Source organism: Centruroides vittatus, unplaced genomic scaffold (assembly GCF_030686945.1).
Source record: "Centruroides vittatus isolate TY-2023 unplaced genomic scaffold, ASM3068694v2 scaffold_2520, whole genome shotgun sequence".
Lineage (NCBI taxonomy): Eukaryota > Metazoa > Arthropoda > Arachnida > Scorpiones > Buthidae > Centruroides > Centruroides vittatus.
The window spans coordinates 2,421,821-2,434,170 of NW_027122689.1; the positions used below are offsets into that span (position 1 = coordinate 2,421,821).

The 12,350-nt window shown below is 30.1% G+C and overlaps 1 protein-coding gene across 2 annotated transcripts in view; it reads left to right on the top strand.

Moving 5' to 3' along the window:
- The first annotated feature begins 445 nt into the window (after positions 1 to 445).
- The window catches only part of LOC136987571 (phosphatase and actin regulator 1-like), a 103,511-nt gene continuing 91,606 nt past the window's right edge, over positions 446 to 12,350 (top strand). Inside the window, exon 1 of one of the 2 annotated variants that reach the window (XM_067285324.1) lies at positions 446 to 964. In XM_067285324.1, coding sequence (XP_067141425.1) covers positions 850 to 964 — 115 coding nt within the window. In that variant the 5' untranslated portion in view covers positions 446 to 849. The remainder of the gene's footprint in view (positions 965 to 12,350) is intronic. The other variant, XM_067285323.1, reaches the window with a different exon arrangement.

Here is a 12,350-nt window from a genome sequence, read left to right on the forward strand (position 1 = left end):
GCTAAAATACAGGAAATAATATCTTGTCCCGAATTACCCATAAATTTAAAAAAGCGAATCCTTCTCGGAGTCCCTACGAAAATATATTACCTCACTCCCAGTCGGCTTATTACGCTACATAAATTATTTATCATTAAATACCCGTATAACAAATTTAAGCTATTAAATATACATCACACTACAAATTAATCACAAATTCTCAAATTATTTGATTTACATCGATTCGTAACAGTACTTCCATCACCAGATCTCGTCGAACATTTTGTTTTATTTAATTGCTTTCATAATTTTTAATGAAATCAATATTTATTAAATTAATTATTTTTGTAACATTTTCATAATAAATATAGTTATAAACGAAAGAATCTATATAAAATCGAAATAGCTATTTTTGGGCTATAATTTACAAGACAATGTCAGCGTCCTCTGTCAGAGGGAAATTGAATTAAAAGTCTGCCAAGAGATTGTTTTATGACTTGATGTTTGATTAAAACAAATTTCAAAAGATTTTTTTCTTTTTTTGTAATATGGATATTTAATATATATTATACATATATATTTAAAAATTTTATAATATGTTATTCAACGAATATTTAATATCAGAATACGGAAAGTTAGGTTAAAAATTCGAAATATCATAAATTTACTGTTTACATGGCAACCAAAGTTAGTTCAATTCCTTCTGTAGACATTTTGATGTTTCTAGTTTGAAATATAATTTTGTATATATTTTGATAATTATTTAAATGGTTACTCGTGTCCTTTCGCCTGATAAGTAATCGTGATTTATAAAAATGGCTTGCAGTTAGCCGCTTTAATGTTAAGACAGAAGGTTGATGTTAGGCCCTGATGTCTGGTCCAAATGGAAACGAATCCGTTTGGAGATCAACTCATAGAAGACAAAGAAGTAACAGCGATCCTCAAGCAACAGCACAGGCTTTAGCACAACTTAAACATGAAGAAGGTGAGTTCTAATGTATTTTCTACATCTGTGAGATAATTACACCACACAACAACACTGAATTTTCTCATTTTGTAAACCACACAGTTCGTTTCACTATGTTCAATGGTAATCAAATGTAATTCCCATATCACATTACATAAATTTTATATTAAAATGACAGCTGTCGGTTTGAAGAACCTTGCAATGTTTACACCAATAAATTATGTGTTTTGTCGAAGAATTCTTAACCTTTGACTTCGGCGTATGTCGTTTAATGTAATTGAAATGCGGAGATATTTATAAAATTGTATTTTAAATATATACGTGCAATGATTTACTCTACAAAATATTTTGACTTTTCTCATTTTTTAAATTTCAGAATGTTAAATGGTAATTAATTATAATTTCCATTTAATATTTAGTAAATTTTATTTCAAATTAATGTAACTATTAATTTATGCCGGATCTCGGTTCGAGGAACTTTGCATTGTTTACGTGAATAAATTACGTGTTTGGCGGAAAAATTTTGTGTATGTTGGTTTAATATAATTGAAATGTGAAGATGTTTATAAATTCATATTTTAAATATTACCTATGCAATTGATTTACTCTACAAAGTATTTTGACTGTTCTCATTTTTTAAATTTCAGAAAATTAAATTTAATCCCATTTAATATTTAATAAATTTTATGTCGTATTAACGTTAACAGCTAATTTATGACAGATAGCAATGTAAGAAACTTGATGTTTTCTTGAATAAATTACATGCAATGTTTAATAGAAAATGTGTTATTATTTTATATTTTAAAACTATATGAATGCTTTAATATAATTAAAGCATGAAGAAAAGAGTTGTTATAAATTCTTATTTAAAATATTATCTACAAAATAATTACTTGACAAACATTTGAAATTTCAGAATTTATTTCATTCAATTTACTTTAAATTGGATATAATTCCATTTAGTATTTCATGAATTTTATGCCAAATTAAGCTAATTATTAATTTATGATAGTTATTTGTTTTAAGAAACTGTACAATGTTTACATAAATAAATTACATGCTTAATATCAAAACTATTATTATTTTAGGTTTAAAAATAAACAAATGCTTTAATTAATGTAATTCAAACATGAAGGAAGAATGAATTGTAAAATCATGTTTCAAATGTATTCCACAAAAATATTATTTGAATTCTATCATCTTTAAACTTCAAAATTACCATTAATTTCATTCATTTTACTTTTAATTATCTATAATTCTCATTTGGTATTTCGTAAATTTGATAAAAAATTAAGCCAGCAGTTAATGAATGGCAGACGCAAGTTCAAGAAACTGTAATGTTTACATGAATAAATTACATATAATTTATTCATGTAAACATTACAGAATTGGAATTGTTGTTTTTTTTTTATATTTAAAAATTAGTTTAATGCTTGAATATAGATTAAAATTTAATTATTTTATTTACTGAAATAATATTTTGTAATTACTTAATTAAATAAAGTACATTTGAATGATTAAATATTACTGAAAAGATTTAGGTATGCTTATGTTTATGCTGATTACTGAAAAAAATAAGTAATTTTTAGTAAGATTTTAGTTAGAATTAAAATCTTACTAAAGGGGTCCTTTTGAATATTCTGGTAGAATATTGGAGACAGTAAATGTATATCTGATCTATTGATTTGTAGCTGATAGCATTGGTAAGACATGTAATTAGCATGATTTTTATCATGTTTACTTCTGAAGTTTTCTATAGATATTTATTGAATTGGAGGCTCAATTGGTCTAGTGCTGGTTTGGAAACATACACTATTAGATATGGTTCATAGTTTATATTGCGATGCACTATTACGGATTTTCAGTGATAGCCAACAATATATTGTTTAATACTTGTTCTTATGAAATGTGTTTATAATATAATCATTATGTTATATTAATTTTCTGTTCAAAACTAAATTTGTACTAGAATTATTCATTTATCAATAGAAGAGTATAAAATTTTTAAACTTTTTATTAAAATAAATTATATTATATTCAAAATAGGAATCCTAAATATATATCTATAGATTATATTAATATCATTAACTTGTCAGAGTTGTATTGAAGCAAATATTTACTGTAGAGAAAATTTTCAAAAACAAGAGAATAATAATACTTATCTTTGAAATTATTTTTACAATTTATAATTTTAAAAATTTATAAGAAAACATTTTAGAAATGAATAGGATAATTATTGATTATGATAAAATAAGAATATTGATGAAAGAAATGAAATTAATCTCTCATAAATCAAATGAAAAAGTTGATAAATTTTCATGATGTTGGCTATCCTGCAAAACAGTTGATCTTGTAGGAAAACCAGCTTGTGAAATACAGTCAACCTTTGATTTACATCCACTATTTGTCCATCTCTAAAAGTTGCACTAAATTTAATGTGATTCTATACTGAACTAATTCAAACAATAAGAATTATATATAGTATGCGATCTTGCATGCTTGTTTGAATTTTAGAGTTTGTAATGCAAAATTGTAATTTAGTAATTTGTAAATACTGAAATGTTCACTATTTAATATTTATGAAGAAGATCTGTTTGAGTAGTTATTGGTGATGTACAAGAATGACACTATTTAGGGGAGAGTGCTATATTGAAATTTGACTATAGTTTTTAATATGTTGCATGGCACAATAATTATTAATGGTATTCTATTTCTTTATCATGACAGTAATCAATAACTTTTCTTTTTAACTCATATTTGAAGAACTATTTTTGAAAATACTAATTTTACATTACTTTCATTTTATTTAATTTTTCAGTATTTTAAAAAAACTTTCATAAACTTTTTCTATATTTTAGAAACATTTGTGAAAAAATAATTCCTAATGCTTTTTTGTATGGCACTCCTGTATGTTACTGTTGTTTTCGTGTTACTAATTTTGATTTTTGTCTGGACCATGTCAAAAGTTATACATTTAAAATGATGATTCAGTTCATTTTGTTTGTACCAAGTTTTTCAAATTAAAATTTTGGTTTATATCACTCTATCAAGTTTAAGAATTCTGAATGAAATTCAAAGTTAAATTATATTCCTTTTTTACTACAAACCTTCTTTGTAGAACCTTTTAAATAATTCTCCAGTAGCTCATTACCTTGATAACAACTAATGATTTCGATCTTTCAGCTGGATCTTCAGATGGAACATAAATGATGTGTTTTTTAAAATGTTCTGTTAGGACCTTCTGTTTTTTAAAAATGTTTTTTGTAGAACCTTTCATTAATCAAATGGTTTCCTTGGAGTCAAATCAAATGTGTCCTAATCAAATTCAATTAACAGAAGGTTCTACAAAGGTTTGGATCTATACTTCCACTCCAGTATTAATATGTGAGTATAATATATTCCATTTTGTAATGATTTGATAATGTTTAATGAATAAGAAATTATTTCAAATGATGATTTCAATTTCTGTTTTAGTCATATTTGCCAGTTTTGATGGTGGAATTTTAAATCCAAAGACTTCATCAACTTAAGTATTCCAACTTTGAGATTGAGTATAATGTTCAATTAAGTTATGTAGCTTGTTCTTTAATTTTATAAAAAAGAAGTTTTGATTATTATAAGACATAGTACTTAATTTTTTTCTAATCTAACCTTTTGAGGATATTAAAGAACAGACTTTTTCAAAAATATTCAAATTTTTCAAAGTACATTTGTTTTATGTAAATTGATATTAGGCCGCGACTCCACTAGCCGTAAAAGGGCCGTAAAACCCCTCACCGTAAAAGCTTTTAATCACGTGACCATGATTTTTTACGACCTGCTCAGGCGTAAAAAATCATGGTCACGTGATTAAAAGCTTTTACGGTGAGGGGTTTTACGGCCCTTTTACGGCTAGTGGAGTCGCGGCCTAATTTTAAAATTTATTTAAAACATTCAGAATAATTTATTCTGAACATTTAGTTTATTTCATATTAATTAGAATTAAAAGATACAATAGAATCTGCTTATTTTAATCATTTTGATACTCTGCTGTATTGATAACAGGGGTAGCAAAACAAAAGGTCGCATCCAACTTACCACCTGGAAAAAGCCCTGGCAAAATTTCTACGAGAGCTGCTCCCGGAGTCACCATTTGTCACTCCCTCCTCCATAGAAGCCAAGACCACCATTGATAACAATAATCAACTAATCTAGGTAAAATCTTATTATAGCAGTGAACACTGATGAAATGAAGCTTCTAGTAAAGTGAAAAATTTTGACATCTCACTTTTAAGACATATGCTTAAAAACTCTCAATAAGTTCAATATAACAAAACTTTTAGTATACCAAAGAATTTTTCTGGACATGATGCTGAAAATCCCTTAATATAATAAAAAACTGGAATGGGTTGGATGAAAGGGATTGGAAAGTGTCAAGATGACCACACAAAAATGCCATCTAGATGTCTTGGGTTGCTTGGCTATGCATTGGATATTTAAAATGTTCTGGAAGGACCATGAAGAACAAAGGCTAGAAGATGTATACAGGATTTGTTGATAAGTATCGGGACTGATTTTTTCTTGTCAATTGGAAGGGATGGCAGGCGGTCTCTATGGGTGGGATTGGTGATGGGAGATGTCACATAAGCTACCAGACCAGGCTCTGTTGTCTCTGAGCCTTTGGAGTGTGTAGGTTGCTCCTGAAGTGAAAGTGTGTTTAGTGCTCACATCAAGAGTCAAGATGCAGCAAACCATCAAGCAGCGTTTTGCCTTCAAATTTTGCATTAAATTGAACAAATCTGCTACGGAGACTTTTGATATGATTTGCAAGGCTTACAAGGATGAAGCCATGTCCAGAATGTGTGTTTTGAGTGACATAAACAATTCAAAGATGGCCAGAAGATGTCGAAGATGAACAACGTGCTGGATATCCGACAGTGACCTGAACCGATGAAAATGTGGCCAAAGTGTGAGGACTTTTGAACTCTGATTGCTGGTTAAGTGTTTGTTTGAGGATTAGGGTTCACCGTGTTTGAAGGGAGATTGCCAATACCTGAAAGCTGCATCATGACAATGCACCTAGTCATACGTTGCAAATTGTGAGAAAGGTACTGGCCAAATACAATGTGTCAACACTGTCTCAACCACCCTACAGTCCAGATGTGATTCCCCCTAACTTCTTTTTGTTCTTTCAGATCAAAAGGAGCCTGAAGGACATTGTTTCAGGATGATTGAGGTCGTCCAAGTGGCTTCGACAGGGTACCTGAACAGCCTTGCCGTTGCTGACTTCCAGGGGCATATGAAGACTGGAAAAAGCACTGGCAGTGATGTATTGATGCAGGAGGGTCATATTTTGAAGATTATTAACCCATTGTACATATATCTTCAACAAATTTCTTTTTATGACTTTAGTCTTGATACTTATTGGACAAACCCTATATAAGGATGACTGACTCAACCCAGGACATTTCAAAGGTGACCATCACAGGAGAAGATAGCAAAGATGTTACAGGAGAACAAAAAACACTTAGTTTTTCTGTTCAGTGCATCTTATTATATTTCAATACAGTATTACCCTGACTTACACGAACTTGGAGTTACACGGTTTCTGATTTTTTTGTTTGGCAACATTTCCGCTCATTATCTTCAGTGTTTCTCTTGCTGTGATAAGCATTGGACACATTTTGCACGAACTCTACATGCTCAATTACAATTCTATGATCAATGAAAGTTAAGATTGTTTTGTTATATGTTTCCTAAATCCTTAAAAAACTATGGAGTTTAAATGAAGTAAATGTGATTCTCCTGCACCTAATAAGAAAAGGAAAATGATATCTTTGGAATATAAAATTAACATTATCAAGGATTTTGATAGCAGAATGAAAATTTGTGAATTGGCAAAGAAGTTTGAACTATCGGAATTCACAGTAAGAACAATCATAAAAGATAAAGAAAGAATTCTCGATGTGGTGAAAAAGGCTCAATCCTTGAATTCAAGCATAATTTGTAAACTTCATGGTATTATTGCTGAGATGGAAACAATGCTGAAATTATGATATGATGATCAAGTAAAAGTGAAGAATTGTCCAATTGATTAGAACAATGTGCTATCTAGCAAAGCTGATTTTTGAGAGGTTGAAAGAAGCTGGGGAGGTGGGCAAAGATGAAAACTTTATAGCTAGTGATGGTTGGTTCAACCAATATAAAATTTTCTGTAATTGGCACAGCATTGCTGAGAGTGGAGAGGTGGCAAGTGACAATAAAGAAGTTGCATCTTCTTTTGCTGAGGCACTCAAGGCTATAATAGAAGATGGTGACTATAGCAGTGAAACCGTATTTAACATGGATGAGACTGGCCTGTTCTGGAAGATGATGTCTAAAAGAACTTTTTCACATATGAAGAAAAAACTTTCCTGCCTTTAACGTTTCTAAAGACTAATTGACAGTGATAGTTGGCAGGAATGCAACTGTTGACTGCAAGTTAAAACCTCTCTTAATTTACGGCTTTGAAAACCCAAGAGTCTTAAAAAATATATCTAAAATTAGCTTACCAGTGATTTGGAGGTCAAATCATAAAGCTTGGGTGACAGCTTCTATTTTTGAGGACTGGTTTGGTCACCACTTCATACCCAAAGTTGAACACTATTGCAAGTTTAAACAGTTTTCATTTAAAGTTCTCAGATTAATTGAAAAGAGCTTAAAAAATTTAGAAAACATACTCTAATGAAGAATGCATTACAGCTACAAAGCAAGGAATAAAAAAATTATTAGCTTGCTATGAAGAAATTCTGCATGAAAAAAAGAAGACATTGTGTCATCAGACGAATTTGTTAGATTTTATGAAGCCATCCACTTCAGAATAACTTTTTTATGTAATTTATTTATGTTTTTAATATTTTGTATTAATATGTGTAAAGAACTGCAATTTTATTAAATATTTTTCTTCTAAACTAATTAGTCCTTGATCCCAATTAAACAAAATTAATATGTATTTATATGAAAAGTTGTACCCTGACTTAAACAATTTTCATTGGACCCACCTATCATAACTTCGGGGTATTACTGTATCTAACATTGTAGTGTATCTTTACTATAATCATGGCCCTTCAGGTATCCAAAGTAATCTTGTCAGACAACATGAGTATGTCAAAGAGCAAAAGTGCTGCCAATTTTAATGTCTGCTGTCCTGGAAGCAGCTTTTTCAGACATTTTCCAGATAAAAAAAAAAAGGAAATGTTGCAAGGGAGTTTGGCATCATTCCTTTTGCTTTCAATGATTTTAAAAGATCATTCCAAGATTAAAAGGAATGTAAAATATCCAAGTAGGAAGAAAATGCATGGTGTGCAGTAGGATAATAAATGGCTGATGAAACTAGTTTTAAGATATTCAAGTACAATACTCTCTCTTAAATGGCCTCTTCTCCAAGAGAATGCTTTAGAGTTTGCAAAAAATGCTTGGAAACAGACTTTCAGGCAAGTGACAAGTGGCTCTTCAGATTTTGTGAAAGGTATTGTGCATAGTCTACAGGTGAGATACACGATGAAGTACAGATGACATCCTTAATACCAATGAAACAGGCATTTTCTTCCAATTATTGCTGAATCAAACTCTGATTATTATGGGTGACTGCTGAGAGGAGGCAAAAATATAAGCAATGGTTGACTGCCTCATTCTTTTATAACACCTTAGGTAAGAAATGATTTTCCATTGCTTTAAACTGGATTTTTTTTAACTCTTTTAATCTAAGAACACTTACTGATATCCACTGCATATAACATAAGTACAAAGATGAGACTCATAATCATTGGGAAATTGACCAAGGCCCTACTGTATGAAGAATGTGCATTTTTTTCTGTATGATTACACTGCAAACCAACTAGCTTGAATGATGCAAGATGTTTTTAATGAATGGCTGATAAAACTGGATGAAAAAGATGAAACATGAGAAGCAAAGAATCCTGGTGTTGGTTGACAATTGTTCAGTTTATATGATTCTTTATCTGGAAACATGATCAAGAACTTACCAGTGAATTGTACTGCTGTCGTACAGCTTTTGGATCTTGGAATAATCTGCACTTAAAAGCTGAATATTAAAGAAGACTTTTGAGGATCATTCTTTGCAATGTTGACAACTACATCAAAAGGAAGATCAACAGAAAGCAGGCCATTGACATAATTGCTGCAGTGCAAGCATCTATCAAACCATAACCATCCGGAACTGCTGGGAGAAAAGTGGTATTATTTCACACGACCCATCACAGAGTGACCTAGATGAAGAAGGAAATGAAGTACAATCAGAAATTAACACAATCTGGCAAGAAGTTTCTGTCAAGAATGGCATTCCTTGAAGCATTTATTCACTCTTGAGTCTGTGGAAGTGAATGACTGTTAATTTGCTTGTTTGCTACTAATTGACTGATACAGACATACTTATACCTCAGATAGTGTAACGTTCTGCTAATAATGACAATGACTGAAATAAATATAGTGGTTCTTTGTACTTTGAACTTAATTCCTACTAGGAGGTCATTCAAACTGAATCATTTGAAGTCTGAATCAATTTTTTCCCATTAATTGAGTCTATTTTAACATGTTATACGAACACAATTGCAATTTTTTTGCCGTGTTATATGAACTCGTGTTATAGGGGGGTATACTGTATGTGTGCGTATGAGATATTGGTATGTATTAAAAATACACAAGAAGTAATAGAATACACAGGAGGAGGAAGTGGATTATTGAAAAGGGATAAGAACATAGATAAGATTTATATGAAATATAAACTTTTACTGATATTACATTAGCCAATGTAGTATTAGAGAAAGATATAAAAATTAAAATAACACAAGCTGCTATAGATAAGCTCCTTGTAGAAGTAAGAGAATAAATTTATAGAGAAGAGAATCTACACAGTAAACCCCTGCTAACTCAAATAAAATTTTCGAACCAGTAATTTAAAATTTCTTGACAATAGAGAAATTCTAATTAATGAGTGTGTTTTGATATCCAGAAGTCTTTATGATACTGTACATTATATTACTGTAGTTAATAACTTAAAGACTGTACATTGCTGTACACTGTGTTGTCATGAAATTTTTTGAACTCACTTCCTATAATAATAAATTCAGCAGTATATTCTTATCTCAGTAAAACTTCTGTATAGATCTTATCATAATAAATTATTGTACTGTATAGCACATTCCTTTTTTTTTACATCTGAGAAAACACTCGCTAATTTCAACTTTTTGTAAACTTGAATGACCTTCATCCCCCATTAGTCTGGGTTAGTGTGGGTTTACTGTATATATAAAGGAACGTGCATCGAAAAATGCCACACAGCCAATCAGAATTAGTTTTATTTTTATGATACATGATTTGTATTTAGTCAGTCACACAAGTCTAACATTATTTTTCTTTCACTTCCAAGATTTAAAGTACTTAGAACAAATTTTGAGTTAAAGATTCATCATAAACTGTATATATTTTGATAGTAGTTATATATTAATAATATAAAAGTTGTCGTGTGTGTGTGAATTCCTTATAACTCTGCAATTATTGTTCTATCCAGATGCAATTTTGGTTATACAGTAGAGCATCGATTATCCGACTTAATTGGGGGCTGGGGTTGGTCGGATAACCGAAAAGTATGAAAAAATACATTATTAATATGGTGTATTAGGCCTGGTTTAAATACTAGCCTCCCTTTCATGGTCGAGCAAGTGCTGCCAGCTAAAACATGCAAAAATTTAACAAAAATAATATTAAAGTAGCCAAGACATAACCAAATATTGTAGCGCCACGTCACTAGCGGACATTTGAATTTGTCGACTAGAACGCGGTCGGTTAACCGATAAGTCAGTTAATCGGGGGTCAGATAATCGATGCTCTACTGTATTTGTTTTATATTCTGATGGAAAGTATAGGATACTTATTTTGTGGAAATATTAGCTGTAGAATAAACATGTTATTGATTTTGGAATGGTGATCGCTCTTACGTTCCAGTGACATTGGTGACAGAATTTCTCTTAAGTTGCATTTTAAAATATTTTGGTAAATGGTGTATTTTAAACTTACTTCAATAAATTTAAAATTTGAATTTTAAAAAAAGATAGCTGCATCATGTCACTTTTACAACAATTAAAAAAAAAAATTTTTATAGTGACCACATGACATTCTATTGTTCAATCAGAAGTAACGATCTAATGAGCATGTTATTTAAAATGTATTATCACATATTAATTATGCTTTGATGGGCAGTATAGGCTACTTAATTTGTAGAAACATTAGCTGCTCTTCTTGAATTTCTTGAAATGTGTACTCTTCTCAATTCTTTGATCTCTACTTTTTCAAAGAAAATAGTCCATCATGCTTTGCAGGGGAATTTCTAGTTTATTAAATGTTTTTCTAATCATATTCATGTTTATAGTTGTTTACATTGCAAATTATGCCTGACACTTGCTTCTAGTTTGATGACCGGTGTTTGCATGTTTCAATAATCGATGGTAATTTTAAGAAATGTAAAATTATAACAGATATAAAAATAAGCCATAAAATATCACAAAATAATAATAATTAATTTATATTGGTAATCTCCAGTTTTTCTTAAAAGCATTGTTGTGCATATGAAATGCTTTTTTCTGTCTTTAAAGTTAATACAGTTTCCAGTCAGGTTGGCCTTATATATTTTCAAGGCTTCTAGAGCCCTGATATGTTTGAAATAATTGCTTAATTAACATGGCATCTTATTTACATTTATAATTTTTTTTGTTGTTTTACATTATGTTTTCGTGCCAATTATTTAAAAAATATTTTTGAATAGTTGTGTTCTGCATTTCAATTTTGGAATATCATTGGTGACCTGATGCAGATCTTGCTTAAGATCGAAAACAATTTGTCAATTTGACATTAAAATTTTTGTTACTGGAAATTTAAGGTTTTGATGATTGTACTTAGTATTTAGTTCCAGTAATTGAGAAGTATTTTTGTTCCATGTATATACTTGTGATGTGCCTGCTAGTATTATAAATTTATAAGAAAGGTAGAAAAGAATTAGAGCTTTGGATACAGGCTCTTATTCAGACTAAACAGAGTTGATATTTCTTTTTAAATACAGTAAAACCTGTAAACCAGAATCACGCAGTACTGAATATTTTTTCATCTTTAAACTATACCAGATAAATATCACATTCATTTTTATAGTAAAATCACTTTTATTTCATATATGAGAAACATTTTATTACTGAGTTTCAAACTGATTCCAACTAAAGGTGGGCAGTGTGAATGAAAAAAATTAAGAACAATTCTAAGAAGTTTTTTTCCTGAGAACTTGTACTAGGTATTTGAATACTAAATTCTTGGATGTGGTCCTTATGAGCTCATGACAGCAAACAAGCCAATTCAAGAACCAAAAGTAGTCTCTCTCTCT